This window comes from Pseudorasbora parva, chromosome 3 (assembly GCF_024679245.1).
Source record: "Pseudorasbora parva isolate DD20220531a chromosome 3, ASM2467924v1, whole genome shotgun sequence".
Taxonomy (NCBI): domain Eukaryota; kingdom Metazoa; phylum Chordata; class Actinopteri; order Cypriniformes; family Gobionidae; genus Pseudorasbora; species Pseudorasbora parva.
In genome coordinates, this window is record NC_090174.1 from 21404036 (window position 1) to 21425923 (window position 21888).

At 38.8% G+C, this 21888-nt stretch overlaps 2 protein-coding genes across 4 annotated transcripts; one reads left to right on the forward strand and one right to left on the reverse strand.

Moving 5' to 3' along the window:
• Positions 1-1325: 1325 nt before the first annotated feature.
• mymk (myomaker, myoblast fusion factor) lies at positions 1326-4869 on the forward strand. The gene is made up of 5 exons (XM_067438110.1): positions 1326-2513; positions 3106-3220; positions 3428-3576; positions 4251-4367; positions 4484-4869. Exons 1-5 carry the CDS (start codon positions 2379-2381, stop codon positions 4628-4630), a joined length of 663 nt encoding a protein of 220 aa, XP_067294211.1. The 5' UTR covers positions 1326-2378; the 3' UTR covers positions 4631-4869.
• On the reverse strand, positions 4167-21884 carry LOC137070717 (tetratricopeptide repeat protein 16). Of its 3 annotated transcripts, XR_010904322.1 has the most exons (15): positions 21520-21876; positions 21346-21405; positions 20866-20933; positions 20703-20793; positions 20464-20607; positions 19239-19339; positions 18333-18462; positions 18032-18246; positions 17278-17555; positions 16950-17091; positions 16690-16855; positions 14683-14819; positions 14386-14530; positions 13705-13941; positions 4167-4403 (listed from the first exon to the last, which is right to left on the reverse strand). XR_010904322.1 is itself a non-coding variant. In XM_067438107.1 (14 exons), the coding sequence occupies exons 1-14, from the start codon at positions 21544-21546 to the stop codon at positions 13786-13788; spliced, it is 1860 nt and encodes a 619-aa protein (XP_067294208.1). In that variant the 5' UTR covers positions 21547-21875; the 3' UTR covers positions 8116-13785. The 3 variants fall into 3 exon arrangements, 2 of the variants coding, with proteins under 2 accessions (XP_067294208.1, XP_067294209.1); XM_067438107.1 differs by lacking the exon at positions 4167-4403 and having other exon boundaries at positions 8116-13941; positions 21520-21875; XM_067438108.1 differs by lacking the exons at positions 4167-4403; positions 14386-14530 and having other exon boundaries at positions 13836-13941; positions 21520-21884.
• Between the last annotated feature and the right edge of the window lie 4 nt (positions 21885-21888).

Genomic DNA, 21888 nt, shown 5'->3' on the forward strand with positions numbered 1-21888 from the left:
GGCCAGTTGATGTGTTCTTTGGCAAATTGTAACCTCTTCTGCACATGCCTTTTTTTTAACAGAGGGACTTTAAGGGGGATTCTTGAAAATAGATTAGCTTCACACAGACGTCTTCTAACTGTCACAGTACTTACAGGTAACTCCAGACTGTCTTTGATCATCCTGGAGGTGATCATTGGCTGAGCCTTTGCCATTCTGGTTATTCTTCTATCCATTTTGATGGTTGTCTTCCGTTTTCTTCCACGTCTCTCTGGTTTTGCTCTCCATTTTAAGGCATTGGAGATCATTTTAGCTGAACAGCCTATCATTTTTTGCACCTCTTTATAGGTTTTCCCCTCTCTAATCAACTTTTTAATCAAAGTACGCTGTTCTTTTGAACAATGTCTTGAACGACCCATTTTCCTCAGCTTTCAAATGCATGTTCAACAAGTGTTGGCTTCATCCTTAAATAGGGGCCACCTGATTCACACCTGTTTCTTCACAAAATTGATGACCTCAGTGATTGAATGCCACACTGCTATTTTTTTGAACACACCCCTTTCAACTAATTGCCCAATTGCACAGCCTTAAGAGCGTGCATATCATGAATGCTGGGTCTCATTTGTTTTCTGAGAATCTACTGAACCTACTGGTAAATTGTTTGCCACGTAGCAATAAAAAATATACTAAAAACCTTGATTATTCTGGTTAGTCACATTGTACTGCTATTATTTTGAACAAGACTGTATATGTTCCTATAGGTATTTAAAAAATTGTATGCTTATAATATACCTTTAACTGTATTTTAAGTAGATTTGAAGTAAACTCCTATGGACACTGGACACAAAAAAATCATAATCTCAGAAGTAGAAACATGTCTGCTTCTTAATGTACTTCTATTTTGTAAGATTAAACTACAACTAATTTGACTATGCACGGCCAAATCCAGCAGAAGTGCTATACAAAAATGTGGCCAAAGCAAGATGGACATGTGAAAGCAATGATGTTGCACTTTCAGCATGTGACCCCAAATGTGACTCCTCATTCCAGGACAGTGACTGGTCAAGAAAGTGGACTCTGGTGTCTTGGAGAATCATGTTACAGAGTCACTTAGAGAATGTTGGGCGTGAGGAGCGCTCAGCACACTGCACCCTTTGTGTTCCTCTCGCAGGTGCAACAGCTGAGAGAAGAGCAGCTGTGACTGACTGGCCACAAAGTCCATAGCAAGACTCTCCCTTGTGCTCAAAATAACAAAATAAGGACTTTCCTAACTGTTGTGGACTGTGTGAAGTCTTATTTAGAAAGTCGTTAAAGCCACATCAAAAAAGCCACAGGATACAGAAGGGTTAGGTTAAATCGTCCCATGGTGCTGCAAGAACACAAGCATTTACAGTTCATCTTGCTGTCATTTAATGTGCTACATTTCAATAACACTGTAATAGTCGCATCTGTTTCCTATTGATTTAGAGTGAACAAGTTTTGATGTCTTTTCTGCCGTTTACGCTGCATTAAAATGGATGCTGATGCATATCATCTGATGCTCTGAGGAGTTTTTGACTTGCGGAGTGCTGCAATGTTTCAGCTGCATACAATAATAGATTTTCAAAGATATAAAAGACATGTTTTGGCCACAGGAAATGTGACCAGTACAAAGTGAGAATTGGCTCTTGGGTTCCTTTCAGTCATTTAATAGGCTCCTGGTCTATCAGTACATCTGGTATGGGTCTACGCAAGACTCACAGGTCTCTAACACAAACATCTTAAGCCTACACCTTACCTTAACCATTCACATTTTTCTACCCTCAGAACCACATTCACGTCAAACACAGATTTGCAATGACGCATACAGGTGCTTTCGGGAGGCCAATGTCAATAACCCAAAAGAGACAGCTGTTTCTATAGCCACTGCTGAGGATCGATTCACCCATGAGAAGTTCAGTGTCTGAGACTCAACACGTTGCCGTCCAGACTGACCAGTATAAGAAAAATAAATGTCAAATAATTCTCTGTACGCCCAGTGGCGCGCTAGCAATTTTTGAATGCTTGGAAACACTTTGACTCAGCATTGACTCTGTGATCACGGTTCCACGGTTTTTGAAGTTCACCATAAATGGCTTCACTTTCGTCCCGCTGCTGTTGTTCTACAATCCCAAACATGTGTGACAGAAGCGTGCCATGTGATTGCAGGCCTCTCCCAGTCCTCACGCAGACAGCTGCTGTTCTGATGACAGTGTGCCTACAGACCCCTCTGAGCCATTTAAACTTTAAAGATCCTCCAGAGGAGGTTGTGGTTGTGTGAGAGTCGCTTCACTTTCTCTGTCACTACTCCAAAAGATTTGGTGGTTTGAAACAAACAGACAGGTTTTCCACAAATCTTGAGGCCTTTTATTTGGGTCACAATGGGAGCGTTTATCGCAAAGATGTTGCTGCCCACCATCAGCAGTTTGGTGTTCCTGCCTGCAGCCAGTGTGGCCGCCAAGAGGGGCTTCCACATGGAGGCCATGGTCTATTTCTTCACAATGTTCTTCATAGCGGTAAGAGAGTGGGTGCTTGTATTTAGTGTTAAAAGCACGAGTTTTTAAAAGTGGAACTTCTTTTGACAAATTTGTCTTAATGAGGTGCTTGTGTGTGAAGCTAACAAAGTTGTGAGGTGCGGCGCAATAGAAAATCTAACTTTGCGTAGAAAAACTATATTAAAAAACACACAAAACCAACATAGAAATGACAGGTATTTTCATTTCAAGGTATATTTTAGGTATATTACCTTGACATGCCATCTTAACAACATGCTGATGCTGCTCATGAGTAAGATGCTGAAAAAGCTGTGAGACTTATGGTAGAAAACCAATTTAAAAGGATCGTATTTTAAAGTGATAACATAGCCCTGAATTCTAAGTAAAAAGTAAATTTTATAAAACTCAAGCTTGGTTCAATCTGAACCACAACTAGAAGCATCTCTGACTATAGCCATAAAAAAGGTCTTGTTCATAATTTTTTTCCTGACAAGAACACGGAAAAGTTCATGTAATATATTCTAGGGCCTTTTAAATTTACATTTATGTTCTCAGCAGATACCTTTCTATCAAGGTGACTTAGCAGTCATGTGTTTTCTCCATCTGCTCTCAGATTTACCATGCATGTGATGGTCCGGGCCTGTCCATTCTCTGTTTCATGAAGTATGAGATTCTGGAGTACTTCAGCGTGTACGGCACAGCTATCTCCATGTGGGTCACACTACTAGGTGAGCAAATAATATTTGCATCTTTACATCCTAATGTTCTGTAAAGGTATAAATCTTTATATCATAAAATACACATGCACTCCCTGGGGTTAAACAGTCAAACAAAGTGATTTAAAATATTATTTTTTGCGAGCAGTGTGACAAGTGTTTATACCTTGCATTCCGGTGTGTCGTGTAAAGAATATGTGTCCATTTGCTCTCATCCAGCACTGGGAGATTTTGATGAACCCAAGCGCTCTTCGCTCACCATGTTTGGTGTGTTGACCGCGGCTGTGAGGATCTACCAGGACCGCTTGGGCTACGGCATCTATTCCGGCCCCATTGGGACAGCTGTCTTTATGATAACAGTCAAATGGGTGAGTTTGAGAGACATCAGACGCAGTTCTCGCAGTTAACGCGTTTAATGTGGTTTTAAGGCTATGTCTACATCAATCCACATGCACTTGAAAATGGCGTTCATTTCAAAACGCTCTCCGTCCAAACTAGCATATTTAAGAGTTTTCCAAACGTTTCTCGTTTTCAATGAAACTTCGTAAAATGCTTAAATATTCTTACTGCACATGCAAAAAAAATTATAAAAGCTCTCTGAGATGATATTACTTGGTGTGTCCAGGTCACAGTCCATTTATGCTTGGTCGCAGTACAGCAAAAGCAAATGTAAATTTTCTGTTATCATTGCAGGAATGTAATACAAAGATTGTACTAAGTAGCATTCATCTCTAGCAACACTGTGCAAGTGAATAGCTGGCACACGCCAGTATAAAAGCTTAAAAAAAACTTCTTCAAAAAGGCCATTTTTGCAGGACAAAATGCCATTGCAAAAATGGCATCTCAGTGTGGACGGAAGCCAAGAACAGAGAAAAATATGTTTTCAAATGTATCCGATTAATGTAGTCGTAAGAGCAGAGCTCAAATAAGCTTGATGAGGAATTGCATTTTGCTCATATTGACAAAATGGAAACTCAAGATTTTATTATCTACCGCAAATGCTTTCACAAGGTTTTACAATATTGTTTTTTCATTGTTCCAGTTACAAAAAATGAAGGAAAAGAAAGGCCTTTATCCAGACAAAAGTGTTTACACTCAACAAGTGGGGCCAGGGTTCTGTTTTGGTGCTCTTGCTTTGATGCTTCGCTTCTATTTTGAGGTAAAATATGATGCAGCTCTTAAACAGCGACTGCAACTGGAGGAACACATTACACAATTTGTTAGAAAAGCCTGTTTGTGTAACTGCGGTAATGACTTGCTCATTTACTCCTGCAGGAATGGGACTACGCTTATGTTCACAGTTTCTACCACGTGTCACTGGCTGTGTCCTTCATTCTGGTGCTGCCCAAGAAGAACCGCTATGCCGGAACAGGACGCAATGCAGCCAAACTTAACTGCTACACCCTCTGCTGCTGTGTATGATGCATCCTTTTTATCTGAGCAAAGCTGTAGAGGTGCTTTCCTTACCCTGAAAGCCTTTTTAAGATGACTCATAGTGAGCATTTAAAGGGATTGTTCACTCAAAAATAAAGAACTATGTTTTTAAAGGGTAAGATCACCCCAAAGTGAAAATCCTGTTATTAATTACTTACCCTCATATCGTTCCAAACCCATAAGGCCTTTGTTCATCTACGGAACACAAATGAGGATTTTTTTGATGAAATCCGAGAGGCCTCTGACCCCCATAGACACTTTCAAGGCCCAGAAAGGTAGTAAAGACATTATTAATATATTCCATGTCACAATAGTGGTTGAACCATAATTTTGTGAAGCGACGAGAATACATTTTGTCCAGGGAAAAAAAAACTAAAAAACTTTATTCAACCATTTCTTCTCTTCCATGTCAGTGTGTGAGGCAGGAGCCGGCAATCTGACGTAGAACCCAGAAGCGCTGCACTTTTTACAACGTGAACAGCTTAGGAGAATGACCAAGAGAAGAAATTGTTAAATAAAGATATATTTGTTTTGTAGTATACAATTCTGGTTGCTTCATAACATTAAGGTTGAACCACTGTAGTCACATGGACTATTTTAATAATGCCTTTACTACCTTTCTAGGCTTTGAAAGTGGTAATAACATTGCAGTCTATGGGGGTCAGAAAGCTCTTGGATTTCATCAAAAGACATTAAGGTGAGTAGTTAATGACATAATTTTCATTTTTACCAATTTTTCATTCCAGATCTGTATAACATTTTTTCTTCTGTGGAACAAAAAAGGTACAATTTAGAGCATTGTTCATAACATTTCGATAAGAAACATGGACTATATAGGTAACAAAGTGGTTCGTACAATGTGCTATATTCCAAGTCTTCTGAAGCCACTAGAAACAGACCATAGAAGTCGTCATAAATCTTCATATCCACCCAATTTCTCCATGGTGAGTTCATGAGAGCTCACATAAAAATGTGTGATTTAAGAATTGGACTTCGTTATCAAAAGACTGAAGGGGGGAATTATTAGTGTATAATGAGCTACTGGTAACACTTTATTTTAAGGTGACATACTACATGTATTTACTTACTTACTATAGTAAACTAAACTAACCCTAAACCAAACCCCAACCATAATATTAACTATGGCCATGGGGTCGTGAGGTATTTTCATCATTCATATTTTTTCTCCCACCACCCACGTAAAATTTCCCGGCCAAATTACCTACCGTTTTTTGACAAACACCAAGGTTGTGTGGTGATTTAATTGCCGTCCGAATCAACATCTCTGAGTTTTCAAGAAAAGATTGTGTCAAAATTAACTGTTTATATAATTTTTGACCACAGCGGAGCACCGTATCGTTGCGTTTCCCTGTTGAATGCCTTTTAAAGATCTACCCTACACTTTTATTACTGAAATGCTGGAAAGTATTTACTCAAATAAGCTTCCATTACTGCTCAAAAGAGAAAGAAAGAAAAAAACATGTAATAATTTGAAATGAGGTGTTATTACGGCAGTAATTAATGTTATATAGGTTAAATGTGCAGTATTCCGCTCATTTCCACATTTAAATGAATGAATAAATGAAATCAAACAGGAAATTTAAATGAATATTTTCCTATTATTAAATTAAAATAATATATTTTATTCCAAGCATGACATTTTTACAGCAGACAAACAATCATTTGACTGACCACGTGAGCAGCGTTCCCAGGTGCGCATGATCACAAAACTCGCTTCTTCACCGGAAATAAATCACCATCCGAATGCACAAGTTTTATCACTGAGGTAGCAAGCAAATGTATTTTTACGGACGTCCACATGAGAAACAATTACCGTCCGAATAGGGCTTATGTCACCCTAAAATAGTGAAACCGATATCTGACTGCGTCCTGCAGTACTACACACCATGCTGCTTCAATTACACCCCTGCAACAAAACAGCCATTTAGGGAATGTCATCAGAGTAGTAACGATCTTCTTCCACTAAACTTTTTAGCTTCAGTATCGTCACCTAGTGGTCATAGAATAGACCACAGATGGCAGAACTCATCCTGTTTTTTCCCCCATTTTAAGATTTTTAATTATGAAACTGCAGTAATTTTTCATTGCATTGAAGGGGTACAATTAGGGTAAGTTTAGGGTAGGTTTTGCCGCTAAAAGTACCATACAATAGGTATGTTTTTTTATTCTATAATTTATTGTATGGTTTGCTGATCATAAAATTCAGAAGTAATTTAATTTAGCCATACAAATACTGAATTCCTAAAACTTAAAATAAAGGTACTTAATAATTTGAATCAAAGGCATTTCAACGTTTTTTCTTCTTTTTTTCTTATAACTTCAGAAGACTTGGAAATATAGTTTTTGATTTGTATGAACCACTTTTTATGATATTTTTATGGTCCTTAGTCCTATTTATGCTTAAAAGCCTCAGTCCTAATTCATTGCAATTTGAGCTACCATATATTATTTCTTCACCGATGAAAGAAAGTCATACGGGTTTGGAACAACATGAGGGAGATTAAATGATGACAGAATTGTCATTTTTGGGTGAATTATACCTTTAATTTCCCAGAGATTGTCTCTAGTGTTAATCACACTCCTTTTCTCAATGGCAGACATCAAAACCTCAGATGAAGGAAAAAGCACGGGCTATCTGGACTACTCCTCAAAAACCCTGGATGCGGACTTGTGGTCCTGGCCTGCCGTTACACAAATCCCAGCCACACACCATATAATCCAAGAAACTGTGTCTGTTAACAGCACCCTGAAAGTGAGGACAGTTATACGACCTCCCAGCAGGCCAAGTATGCCTTGGACAACTTATTCGTAGGGATAGCATGATACCCTGATCAAAATCTCTGAAAAGGAGAATGGCAGAGTCGAGTGACAGTGAAGACTATCCCCATAACAAGGAGAGTTCATCTGAAAAGAAAAGACCAAGACCAAAACTGGATTTGACTCCTCAAATCCAGCTGGAAAGTTTATGAGTCACAAAAAGTCACAAAAAAACAGCAGACGCATTATCTATCCAAAATGAATAAACTGTTTTTCAAAGGTTCCTCAGTAGGGACCACTTTTCTATGTCCATTTAAGAGACTGTAAAAGAGGCCATTTAATTCTTTATATATTTATCTGTTTGTGCCAATCTGGGTACAACTAAACTTTAAACTAAGCCTATAAAAAAAGCAAACAAACAGTTTGATATATATATATATATATAGTGGTGGATGGAATTTTTTTTTAAAGTAATTCAGGAGGTTTTTAGAATTTGCTTCTATGTAAATATATTTATTTATTACACTGTTAAATTGTATGTAACTATTGTTTTTTTCTTCCATTTCTCATTTTTAAATAAAATCGTTTTTTCATGATTTATTGCAATATTTATTTTGAATAAGTCTGTTTGTGTACATTCAAGGAAAATGAACTGTTATATTACAACGTTGAAGAAAGAAAAATCTTGTGGCTTTCTTAAAACTTCATTGAATTTCAGACTTCAGTCCCTTTAAGTCAGTCCATCTGCACGCTCCTAACACTCTCCAAAAATTACAAACACACACGGCATGTTTTAGACAAAACAGTCTCCCAGCAAACGTGAATGAAATTTTGGTCTGCAAAGACTTCTTTGACTGGAGGCCAGGCCACTAGATCCTGTGCCCAGAGAAAGGTGTTTTTGTCTGGGGGGAAGCTGGCAACTCGTGACTCTCCTGGCTGTCTGTCCTAATCTGCCAAAAAGAGTAACCTTACACTTTTATTACACCAGTGTGAAGCACTTATGGGCTTCTTTACGGCCACTGTCTGTTTAAAACCACTTTGTTCGTGGTCTCAGCCCCCCCACATACACTGTCTGAGGAAACTCCACCAAGCCCCACCAAAGTACATTCGAAAGCAAACGTATCTAGATTGCTGGTTGGCAGCATGAAATTCATAGTCTGCCACAGCCCTCTTCCACTTCTCAGCCTCTTTTTTTGAGGTGATGTATTTAAAGGTCCCATTCTTCGCGATTCCATCTTTCAAACTTTAGTTAGTGTGTAATGTTGCTGTTAGAGCATAAATAATCCCTGTAAAATTATAACGCTCAAAGTTCAATGCCAAGCGAGATATTTTATTTAACAGAAGTTCCCTTTCAAAGCCTACAGCGAACGGCCGGTTTGGACTACACCTCTGCACTTCCTGGCAGGAATGACGTCACTAGAAGAGTTTGTTGACTAACCCTCCGCCCACAAGAATACGCAAAATAGGGAGAGTGGTCTTGTTGCTCTCCCACGAGGAGAAGAGCGCGCATTCAGCGCTTGCATCTCCCCGTTATGGTAAGGTGCGGGAACTTTCCGGGCAAAGTGCGCTAAGCTGCTGTCCAATCACAACACGGGAAGCGCTGGCCCAATCAGAACTCGTTACGTGTTTCTGAAGGAGGGACTTCATAGAACAAGGAAATCATCAGGCCATTTTTAGGACAGAGAAAACAGCGCTGTACAGATAAGTAAATTGTGTGAAAAATACTGTTTTTTTACACACAAAACATTAAAACTCCTCATGAACCTTAGTGCTTAACAGCTTTAAACAGGAAACCATGATTTTCATTAACACCAATATAAAAATGCACTTTAAATAAATGACACGGTCGTTTAACTTTTTTCACATTAGACCTGATTTTCAGAGTGTTTATTTCCAGCAAGGGTATGCAAGCACACAAACATGTTTTGCTATAGTTGGTCACAGAAAGAAAACCCTTTTAACACGCCATCACAATGTCTGATCACACAATATTGATAGGTTCAAATGTTTTTTGTTTTTTTTTGGAGAATGAATGAAACCTACAGTATTGAAACTCAAAAGGTTTCATAAAACGTCTCAGTTACTTGTGAAACCCGGTTATCTAAGAAAGGTAACAAGACATTATGTTGATGCTATGGGAACACTCCACGTGAGATGCTATCTGAAGCATGTGTGTGTTACAAGCCAATGTTGCTAACACAGTCACGTGATGTCACAGGTGTGCCAACAGGGTAGGCTAAGTGTGTCTAGAGAGAACATTATTGACTTCATATTGTCTGAAGAAAGCATACAGGCATGCCGGAAGTATGGCAACTCGACAGTGTCCTATTCCTCTTCTCAGGGAACCGGGTTACTTAACCGAAATGTTCCCTTTCAAAGAATAACTCAACACTGTGTCATGGAGTTGACGTAATAGTAACGTAATACCCACTATGTCATACTGAACAAATGTCTACTCACTGTGCTGTGAAATTAACCAGCGAGCTAAGCTGTAGTCAAAAATTGCCATAAAGTTCACCTAGGGACCAGGAACTAAATAGCCTAAGGTGCCTAAGCCACAGCTCAATACCACCTATATTTCCTGTTCTGAAACTGACCCAGGGGTAGAACTGGCACCCTAGATTGCAGACTCACTGCATCTTCCAACCAATAAAGAGGGTCTGACTCTGCCATCAGCCATCAGCTCCAAAGGCGCAACCTCCTCGAAAGGAGCAAAGTATTCAGCATCCTGCCTTGAGAATCGGGAGAGGCCTCAAGAGGAAACCTTATTCTCTTAACTTCTTACTCAAGGGACAAGTCAACATATGACCATCTGACTATTACCTCCAGTATTAACCGGAGGAGCTGCTGAGAGAGTGGAGCACCATAGAGCTCTCATACTACTCCCTACCAAAAAGCCCTTATCGGCTGATGGTTGCTCAATCCTACTGTCCTAATGAACAACAGAGAGTGGGTCGCTAACTCCAATGAAGTCCACTAAGGAGAACGCTCATTCTCCTTGCTGTACTGCCCATCCATAAGGAAACAGATTGATGCAGCCTCCAACTAGAAGAGGTTATAAGTGCCCCTTTCCTTCCCCAAGCGCATAAATTATATTTCCAATATGAATTTTATTCAGCAAGAAGTCTTCTCCCAGCCCCATGCCATATAAGGTGACAGAAGGGGAAGTGGGATTCTAATGCGGTATTGTCCACTCTTCCTGTGCCATCCAGCCTTTTGACATGTGATCACAGAGGAAGCATATACTGTAGATAACACCTCTGCACTCCTGGTACCAGAGAGGGAAGGGCAACCATTGAGTGTGTTGGAGGCAAATTGTTGTTTTGCCCATCATCGATTGTTTATCACAGTTATATGAACTAATTGCTACTACCTCTAAACTCCCACCACTGGGAATAAAATACAGACAAAATATACAGTCCATCTTTCATTTTTTTGTCCATTTGAATTTGAAGAGCACTGCAATCTTTGTCATATTCACTATCGCAGGTAAGGCGGCAGTTAGAAGAGTGGCATGCAATAGATTAAGAGCCATATCCATATCATCTCCATAATGCAAGCTTCTGGAGAGACAAAGTGACAAAGACAAAAAGAGTGAATGAAACAATCACTCTGCCTCCTTGTGGCTAGGTGGACAAGCAAGAGACATTGGAGGAGCGAGCGAGACCAGGGACGTGATTGCAAAAGAACATTAACTGTGAGACACACCGGTCTCGAGTCCTCTCTTGAGGGAGCTCGGAGGCATGAGAGCGACACCAGTAAAGGAAGAAAGAGGACCAGGCCTGGACATTATGTTGAGTTTTGTTTATGTTTTATTATGTGTGTGCGGGTAGTTGTCCGTGAGGGGCTGCCCACGTTACTTTCGTTTTGTTTATTTATTTTGAATTTGTTGAATGTTCGCCAGTTCCCGCTTTCTTCCTCCCGTCCCTTCCTTCCAGTTACAGTCCTCTACAACAGTCTAGCGTTCCTGCAAAGGAGACATGCGAATGCAGCGATACTCATTGTGTACAAGGGTGCGACAGAAAAAGGGGTATGGTGCTAAAAGTGAAAAACCTGCTACCCTATCTGTGTGAAGCCAAAAGATGACCCTAAGGTTTTAATTTTTGCCTCTTGGCCGAGACTTCCCTTAGATCCTCCTTTGGCTTCTTGCTAGCTTCATTCTTCTGACCCTACCTTCAGCTGGGGCCAGCAACAGGGTCGGAAGAGGTAGATGTAGCGCTCAAACGCAGCTCACTTAACCTTTGCCTCCCTGAACTTCTGGATCACCTCACCAGCAGTGCCAAAATGCCAAGTAGGGAAACACCAGGGCATCAAGGAGGAAAGCTTTGCCTTTCCCCTTTAACCCAGAGAGGATAAGCCATAAGTGCCTCTCCATGGCTACCATGGCAGCAATCGGGCAGCCCACAGCTCAAGTTCAATTTGATATAATTGGTTAGCCTTCAGGGGCATTAACCAGGGCCAAGTATTGTTTCTCCAATAATATCACTATTTCATTATGGAGACCACAGAGGAAGGGAAGGCTCACTGGAGCAGGATGCCTATGACCTGCAAGGAATCACCTGGGGCCAATTCCTCCTCATCCACCGACCAATCAAGCTTTAACTTGGCACAGGTCTTTACATCGACCAGAATTGTGAGCTGGCAAGTGATGCTTGAGAAAATGATAGACCTGTCTTGAGCACCTCAGCTAGCTCAAGCTGCAATCACCATGAGAGCAGTAACCGGGCTGCCTCGGCAGTGGTGGGACCCGATCCATGGGGCATAGACATCTGACTCCCAACCTCGTTAAAAAGAGCCAGGTAGGAGCGGAGTCTTCTCACTGTGAACCGGTCGTATCTCAAAAGCACATGCTCCGAGAATCATCTCAAAAACTTGAGAATCATCAGGCATTATAAATCTCTGACATGGAGTGGTACACTTTCTAAATGTGCAAGACATGGATTTCTTTCTCCTAGCATGCTGAAAATCACACACACAAACTGCTTCCTGAAGTCAAAAATCTGATGAAATTCTTTTTAGGTGCACTTATATATCCTACCATCTTGTCTGTGATGTCACCTGACAGTGGTAGCCAATCAAAGATAACACATGCTTCATACATCGGCTCACCCTGCAAACCAGCTTAAACCCTCGGTTTAGTTCAGTTTAGCTCTTTGTTTGGTGTTTTCAGTGTTAAAGGTTGGTTTATGTTACTTTTGTGTAGTTCTTGTCTACACAGAGTGTTTTGTTTTATGCAGTGTAATCAAGTAAGACTGTTGCAAATAGATCCTTAGCTTGCTTCTGTGTTGAACCAACACATGTACCACACATATCCAGTAGAAATGTGCATAGTCTACACAGTATGCAGTACATACTCAATACTGAAGAAATAGTACTACTAGCATATGCTATTCCAAACACACCCCAAGGGATGCCCTTTTAATACAGTGTAATTCTGCATATTTACTTATATTTTTACACTGCCATGAAGCATACATCTAAAACCTCTTTTATTATGACAATTTTAAAACTGCAATTAGGGTTGAACCATAGACATTTGTATTATACATAAACTGATGACAATAATGTGATGATAAGTTAATGTTACTTCATATCATCTGCAAATATAAGCTGCAAGTCTAGTGAAGATTATAAATCACCACACAGCTGAGAGTGTGTCCTTCACACATAACCGTAGACTGGACTGAATGGTCAATTAGAAATTAGTCTTTGTTTCATGTATGTTTTCTTTTTGCTCAAGGACAATAAATGTCAGAAAATGACGTCTGATTGTTCCATTATTACTATGCCAAAAAATCTCAGGCTGTCTTCTCTAGGGCCTGAAAACATGTGTTTCACTATTAGCAAGGGAGTGTAAATGTCTGTGATAAAAGTCTGGGATCAGCTGCCAGTGGTGTTTTTATACTGTTCTCTCTCGCTTTCTTCTCTCACTCACTTTCTCAGCTGTTTCCCCAGCTGCTAAGGACCTCTGAGCAGCAACAGCTGCTACGAACAAAACAACTCCCATTCCATTATAGCAAGAAATTTACTAAATTAAATGTAATGCCAAAATAATAAAATCTAATCTAAAAGGGAAATATCATACATGATTCATATCGTTTCAAACCTGTATGCATTTCTTCCTTTCATTAGTGAAAAAAAGTCCATATAGTGAAAATCAATTGGGTCCAATGATGTTTGACTTAAATGCTCTTCAAAACATTTGTGTTTGTTTCTCCACAGAAGAAATACAGTCATACAGGTTAGGTGAATGATGACAGAATGTTCATGTTTAAGTGGAGTACCTTTAAGTTTTCACTTCAGTAAGTATTATGGAAGTAACCCAGCCACCAGAAAAGCTGGGAATGTTTCATTCGGATGAGTCTTCAACAATTGAGCCCAAAGCCCCCAAATTTCCTCCACACGTATGGCTGTTGCCCAGCGCTAGGCTCCTCATGTACAGGGTGGTTAGAGGCCAGACGGGGCCCGTCATAGAGCAGGGGCTGCCTCTCCTGCAGGGCTCTTTTCACAGCTTGATTCAACTGACACCATAAACAGAAGAGATTAATGTCACAAGTTAACAGATTTAGCCTTTCTCAGAAAACACACATTTAACTGAGAATGATATAATGAAAATACTTTTTTTGTACGTTTCTACCTGTGCTAAGATTATAAAAAAGTTTCCTGTGATACCAAATTAGTACATTGGAATAATTTCTTCAGGATGAGTTAGTTAATTTCTATTAATAGTTAATAGAAAGGATAGAAGTAGGGTTTTGCCTCCACAGGTATACACTTAAATTATAAAACAATTGTTTCGAATATTAATAATTCTTAGCCATTTTGAAAAAATGAAATACTTCCTTGTGTAATAAAAAACATGAACATTTATTATATCATTTGTACTATTGTATCACTGTATTGGTCAGTATTTACCAACAAGCAAATGTAATCACACTCTATGTGTAGATCTGCCACAGGTATACCTCTTTTCTTTTCACTAGCTTGCAGTGCACCTCTACTGGAGTGGCACATGACTTTATCTTCTGCTCTGGGCCATCCTCAACCTGTAACTTCTGTGAGGATTTTTGTGATTGGCTGTCATCTTTGGTAAGGGCCATCCTGCCAGTTCTATAAAAAAATTGTGCCCTTAAAACTAAAAGTTGTATCCTAACATTAAACCTACATTCACACAAACTACCATAACATCTGATGACATGAAACCCCAAACATCTCTATAATCAAACTAAACCTCAGTGAGTTGAGTATGCATGCTTACAAACCTTGACACCTTGGATGCTGCTATTTTGAAAGCTTGAATCTTGGCCTCCAGATGGGTTTTGACTGACCGTGCAGTGGCACAGGACATAATATCAGTCAAGGAGCATCCTGGGAGGAGACTCAACAGCAAAGGCGCTACCTGAACCGAGATTTAAGAATAATAAACTCAATTTAAAGATTGTCTTTTTACATCTAAAGCAACTAAACAAGTTTTTTGCACCAATGCTATGTTTCAAGTTTATTATTTTCAAGCCCAGTTTGAAAATGTATCACAAAATGTTTCATCAGTAACAAAACAGTATTTTTTTCCCACAATTAATGTTTTTTATGGAATATTGTAGAATTTATAATAAATTATTTATCTGTGCTCGTTGTTTTTATTTTATTTTTATTCATGTGTCATTGAAATCTTTAATTAAAATAACTTCCCTTCCACAACAACAACAATGATCCAATGATTTAATAAATTCCTGATGGACAAAATCAAATCTGTCCAACATTTTTTTTTCTTGTTAGAGAAGCCGTGTCACTCGGATATACACTATACACATACACTATATTTGTTTTGGGATGTCCTTTACATGCACATAAACTTTGATGACATCCCATTCTTAATCCGTAGGGTTTAATATGGAGTTGGATAGCTATAGCAATAGTTTTGCAGCTATAACAGCTTCAACTCATTTGGGAAGACTTTCCACAAGGCTTAGGAGTGTGTTTATGGGAATTTTTGACCATTCTTCTAGAAGCGCATTTGTAAGGTCAGACACTGATGGTGGACGAGAAGGACTGGCTCACAGTTTTCCCTCTAATTCATCCAAAAAGTTCGGAACTTTCGGTGACGTCACGGACCCTATGTTCATATTTTTTTACAGTCTATGGCAAAATACTATGGTAGACAATGGTTGCTCTATCTGCTTTGTTACAAACATTCTTCAAGTGTTTTTGTTTTTTGGGGTGAACTATTAGCCTGACAAGCCAGACCCACATCAAGATGTTTGGTCTGGAAACTCACCATTGACAGGGCTCAATCCGAGGGGCGGGATGAACGATTGTCTTTCAAACTCCCTCTGCACACGATAGGATATCGCTACCACCAACCAGAGCAACGAAGGTGAAACAGAGCTTGTTGATAGATTAAACATTCGCCATATACGGTCGGCTAAACTCCGAACACATCTTCCCTTTTTAAGAATGACTTCAGTGTCGTTCTTTGTTCTTTTCTCAGAGAAAAGCTTAACTCCAAGTCTTCCAGAGTCGCGGCCAAAGCGGATTCGAAAGACCGCCGCCGTTCGCCAGTTTCTGTGTTTACTAGACAACAGAAGCACGCAAACGCAACTCGGCCATCGTCATTATGGCCCCGCCCGCCGACTCTATACACGATGTGATTGGCCCGTCCAGATTGTGAGGAATACAGCTCAGAAGGGTATTGAGAGTTCCTAGAAGACACTTGCGGGCAGATTAAATTTGCTGCCGCTAGGGTGCGTCTAGATTTCTAGGCTAGTAAACTATACTTTTAAGATACATTTATTATTATTTATTTATAAGTGTTAACCTATTATATTTATATTATACATATTCTGCAATTATTTAAAAATATATATACACTATAATATATATTTAATACCATGACAAATAAAGCCAAAAATAATTAATTTTGGAAACAACATGTTTTATAACACTTTAAAGGCTTTTTTTGCACATGGTATAAATAAATCTGTATACATGAAAATGTATAGCCACTTAAAAGGGAATTTGTCCTTAGGGAAAGGGATTATAAGGTCTTTGAAATCAAAATGTTTCACTGGTCCCCAGCATAATCTATGTTTTTCATGCATGGGTTGCTGGTTTGCTGGTGGAGAAGCATGACTATTCTGGTCCACCCGCGACTAGACCTGCACTATACCAGCTCTAACCAGCATGAACTTCAAGGAATTCATGCTGGTTTACGCTGTATATGGAAACACCCCGGATATTTTTGGAATGTGACAAAGAGATGAGAGACTTGCCTGGTCATTAGTGGGCTCTAGGATAAGAACACTGATGGCATCCTTCTTGGCCTCTTCCATTTTGGCCACTTTGCAATAAGCTTTGGCTCGATTCTCATAGTACTGAATTACACAAGGGTTGTACCGTATTGCAACAGAAAACTTGTCTGCTGCTTCCTGGTACTTCCTGTAACCAATCAAATTTCTTAAATAATATCAAAAGGCATAAATTAAAGAAATATGTTTTCAATTTAATATTTAACACTATATTTTATACCTACTTGTCTCCATAGCTGTGCAGACCCATTGTGTTGTGAAAAACAGCAAGTCGTAGCCAGATAGCCGTGTTGTCAGGATCCATCTCCTCTGCTTGCTGATAGTCAGCCAGTGCAAAGGTCCACTCACAAAGCTTAAAAAAACTATCTGGGAGGGGGGAGGAGATTTTCTATGGATAATACAAATTCTGTTCTATTACTTTAAGCAAAGTGAAACAAACAAGCCATTCAAGAATTTCCATTTCAATAACCTCCTCTCTGAATATTTTTCTGAGATATTTTTACAACACTCTCAGCCCAACACCCATTAACCCCTTTAACTGTCGGTCCACACCTCCTCTGTTGATGAACAGCTCACTTGCATCTCTCTGTTTCTCTATGGCCTTGTTCAGCAGCATGACGGCTTCGCTCGGCAGACCCCGGGACAAGCACTGAATTGCAAAATCATTGATTGTGAGCACCAGTTGTGTTTGAGCGTCTTGCTCTAAATCCTCTGAGTTGTCTTGCATGTGCTTCTGAGGAGGCTCTTCTCCAACCCCACAGAAATCAGCAGCAAGAACAAAATCCTCAATTGCAGCAGTGAAGTCTTGCAGGCGCCGATACAGAATCCCCCTTTGAGCAAAGAGAAATTATGTTTTATTTTATTTTATTTTATTCTATCTATCTATCTATCTATCTATCTATCTATCTATCTATCTATCTATCTATCTATCTATCTATCTATCTATCTATCTACCCCTTTTTTGACATGTATACTGCTAGTACCATGGCTATCAATGTAGACAAACTTTCAAGAAGCTAGATATAGTTTAAATAGCTAAAATATATTTTTAATACATTTGCGTCATTTGATTATTGCAAAATGTGGAGAATAGTAATGACATATAATCAGTGTCAAGGTGTATGCATTTTGCATAGAATAGCAAAATGTACACCAAATATTTGACAATGTATATAAAACCTGAGTTTAGTGTGCAGTAAATTCATAACAACTGGTTTAAACTTCGGCTATTTGGCATAAATATAATTGGTATTTTAACTCACTGATGCAAATAGCCAATTATTTAGCGTGCTCTTCTAAGCCTTACCTAAAGAGGTAGTACTGTCCTTTAGTTGGGTTATACCCCAGAGCGTTGTTTATTTTCCTCAGTGCCTCTGAAAGCTCTCCCTTCAATGCCTTATTAACAGCTGCCTGATGGGCATCCTCCGCCGCCTCCTTTTGCTTCTTCAACATTGCATGTGCAACTGGACAGCATGGTTTGAGCCTGAGTGCTGATATCAAGTCATGATAGCACAAAGTCATCTGAGGAGACATACAGCCCTCTTACCTGTTTATTACAGTCACTTGAAGGGGAATGTTTTTCTGTAGGCTGTGAATGATGGTCTGACCTGATTGAGCTGGTGGTGAAGGCGAGCTCTCAGAATGAGGAGGTCAGCTGACTGGCCGTCCTTCTCCAGCCAGTTACTGACCAACCCAAGACATTCAGAGTAACGGCCCAGAGCATTCAGACAAGCCAAGCTATAAATATATATAAAAAAAGACGAACATGATGGAAAATTATGATCTCATGCAATCCACAGTGGCTCAAAACCAGTTTTTGGACACTTTTGAAGACTTACATCACACTTAAAAATGTCTGAATTGCATCGCATTAGATTTTTTTAAAAATGCCCTTTTTTAGCCATTTGTGCAATGCTTTTAACCCTTTCTAACCGTTCAGGGTCATTTTGACAGTTTTTAACTTCAGCTTTAAAAAAATGGCATGCTAAATAAAATTGTTAAATCGGAAATTAGTAATAGGTTGGTAATTAATTGTTTGCCGTCTAAATACCCTCTGTCTTCATTTAAATAATAATAATAATAAATATAAAGTGTCTTTTTGCTAAATGTTTTTCATGAAAAGCCTGTATGAGGTCAACTGAGCTATTGTATTTCTCTACAATAAATGCTACTTTGATATTTTGTTAGATTATACAAAGATATTCACATTTTTAAATTTGACTTGAATGTACAAATACATTTAATCACTTATATATCAGTAATATGTTTATGTTACCCTATAATTATGCACAATGCACATACACATGATGGAAATTTAAAGAAGTAATAGCACTCTATGTGAACAGCTGAGCATTAGGCAATATTAAGATGAAGAAAGAGCTTTTAGCGCCACCTGGTGGTATTTTATCTGATTGCTATCATGAGGTTGTTTTAGCTCATTCAGTCGCATGCAGACTTTAAGTCTCTTTGAATGGCACTTCAAATATCGAATATCTCTTCCAATATACACTGACCTTCTCATGTAATAAGGCCGGACGTAGGGTTTAAGCTCTGCCGCTTTCGTGAAAGTCTCCAGAGCCTCCAAAAAATTCCCCAAATCAAAAAGACACTGGCCCTGCAAGGACAGTTAAAACTTACACACATAAGTGGGCATTAAAGGGATAGTTCACCCAAAAATGAAAATGTTATAATTTATTCGAACCTCATTTTTTTCAAAACCTGCATGAGATGATATTTTAAAGAATGTTGATAACCAGACAGTTGACGGCACCTACCATACCAACATTCTTTAAAATATCTTCTTTTGTGTTCAACAGAAGAAGAAAAACTCATACAACACATACAACTCATACAACACATAAATAAGCAATGACACAATTTTCCTTTTGGGAGAACAATCCCTTTAACAATGTTTGTGGCAAAGAACTGTAGTGATGCTGGCTTTAAATTTCTGCAAACATTTTTGCATGGAAAATGCATTTCAACCATGCATAAAAATATTGATACAATTCTGAATTTCAAATAGGCATGAAGTGATAAAAATGCATCAAAAATGCAATAAAAAAAAAACATTTTAAAACACAAACAGAAAATGTAAGTGGGTCACTAATTTTGTCAATTCTTTCAACGTGTTTTGAAATTTTTTACTGAAATATGGCATGACATGGAAAGTATTAAGAATATAGGGGTGTCGCCACAAAGGACAACAGAAATGAACACTTCTATAGTGGTTCCAAAAAAGTCAAATGTTAGAAAAATTCTGAGACAAACTCTAACAATGTGTGCACGTCATGGGTTTTACAGTACATGAACTTGAATGGGGTCCTTCAACTAATTAAACTTGTCAGTAGAACTGCCTGATTTCAAATCAGGATATGGTGTCACACCAGAGGACATGGTTTTCAGTGACAAAATGTACCAAGTTTCTATGTTTTTAGAAATATATGAATGAAAAAAATAGTCATTTACTACAACATACACTTGTAAAATGATGCCTTAGGTTTATTATATATTAACATTTGCATGCTTTTCTTTTTAATTTATAAAAGTTGTAATTTATTGAATCATGCTTGAGACAGTCACACCACAGGACAATTTTGAGATTTGGCTCAAAAAATAACAAAAAATTCTGTCATATTCATTTTTGAATATGATACCGATCATTTGAATATGATACCGATCATATTCATTTTTGATCTTGTGTGTGAGTGAAAATGCCATGTCACTTCAACAACCCACCTGTAGGTAGTATATGAAGGCAAGTCGTTGAGGGTAGGCCTCAGTTTGTGGTTGGAGACTACAGGCGTGTTTGTAATCTAGTGCTGCAGACTGGAAGTCACACAGCTGAAGATATGCTTCTGCTCGCTGGACATAAAACCGAGTCTGCAGTTAGGAAGAATATAAAATGTGATTAATGTTCAGGGCCAAAGTTATGACGTACTGTATACAAGCCATAATACCGTCTGCCTAGCCTCTACCTGCTGTGGCTGGAGCAACATGGCCTTTGAGAAACAGGACACAGCCTTGTCGAACTGAGACTGTGACATGGCGCCAACACCTGCTTCATAACTACACATGTAGACTACACATGTAAGTATTCTTCACAGTAAGACTATTGTTCATAAACATTACTTCACTTACTGTTTATCAACCCTTTCTTGTATGATGAGCTCCCCGTACATATCTGGTTTCTTTTTCATTTCTGGGGGCTGAAAAATATAGATTTCATGTTTTTCATCAAATAAATTCATCCTTGGTGAGCATAAGTGACTTCTTTCAAATCATGAACAAATCTGAATTATTCCTAACTTTTGACCCCCAGTGTTGTGGGCTGTGTGCATGTGTTTCAGATATACCCTATGTTATGTTATATGAAGACAATATTTCGCAAACAAAGATGAAATATCTAAAATAATTGCCCTTGTTGTTTTTTGGTGCCCGTGAGCAAAACAAGGAAAACACACTTAGTGTGATGTGTTTTGAAAATATAAAAATGCACAGTTATGTGATGGGTAGGTTTAGTGTATAGAATGTACATTTTGTACAGTATAAAATCATTATGTCTGTAGAAAGTCCCCATAAAACATGATCAGCAGCGTATGTCTATGTTAATTTGCATACTGAAGATTCCCTGGAGTTCTGCTTGCTTGAATCAGACATGATCAGGAATGAATCTTCCTTCTGAAACATAAAAATGTTCATCTCATGCAGCATGAGTACACGATACAATCTCTCTGTCTGACCCTCACACAGCAAAACAATATTGCACAACACATTTAAAAATACAATACAAACCTCAGCACAGTCTGCAGGTGGGTTCATACTGACAACACGTGAAGGTTTCAGTTTATAAAAATCCTCCAGAGGCCTTACGTTTGTTTCCCACAACCAAAGCAAATCGAAAAACAGTGCTGTCTCTCACACGGAAAGCACTTCTTAAAACATTTAGTAACTATGGGAACAGTTGACTAGCAAAAGAAGAGAAACGGCCGCATAAATGTTTCCCCCCAAACGATTTATTTAAAAATGCTATTTCGTCCAAAGATAAAATGTATAGAAAAACAAATTATGACAGTTACTTTGTGTGAAAATACCTTTTAACAGTGAATGGAAAGGAAAAGGCAAGGCAAAAGAAACGTTCGGACTCTTATTTTGAAATCAATG

Bases quoted from the DNA above. Each gene is read 5' to 3' on its own strand.
- mymk (XM_067438110.1), top strand. From the start codon at position 2,379: ATGGGAGCGTTTATCGCAAAGATGTTGCTGCCCACCATCAGCAGTTTG. The intron at 2,514-3,105 runs GTAAGAGAGTGG...ATCTGCTCTCAG, and splicing joins TCACAATGTTCTTCATAGCG to ATTTACCATGCATGTGATGG. The intron at 4,368-4,483 runs GTAAAATATGAT...TTACTCCTGCAG, and splicing joins TGCTTCGCTTCTATTTTGAG to GAATGGGACTACGCTTATGT.
- LOC137070717 (XM_067438107.1), bottom strand. From the start codon at position 21,546: ATGAACCCACCTGCAGACTGTGCTGAG. The intron at 17,092-17,277 runs GTGTGGACCGAC...CCCCCCTCCCAG, and splicing joins GCTGTTCATCAACAGAGGAG to ATAGTTTTTTTAAGCTTTGT. The intron at 16,856-16,949 runs GTAGGTATAAAA...GATTGGTTACAG, and splicing joins CTGCACAGCTATGGAGACAA to GAAGTACCAGGAAGCAGCAG.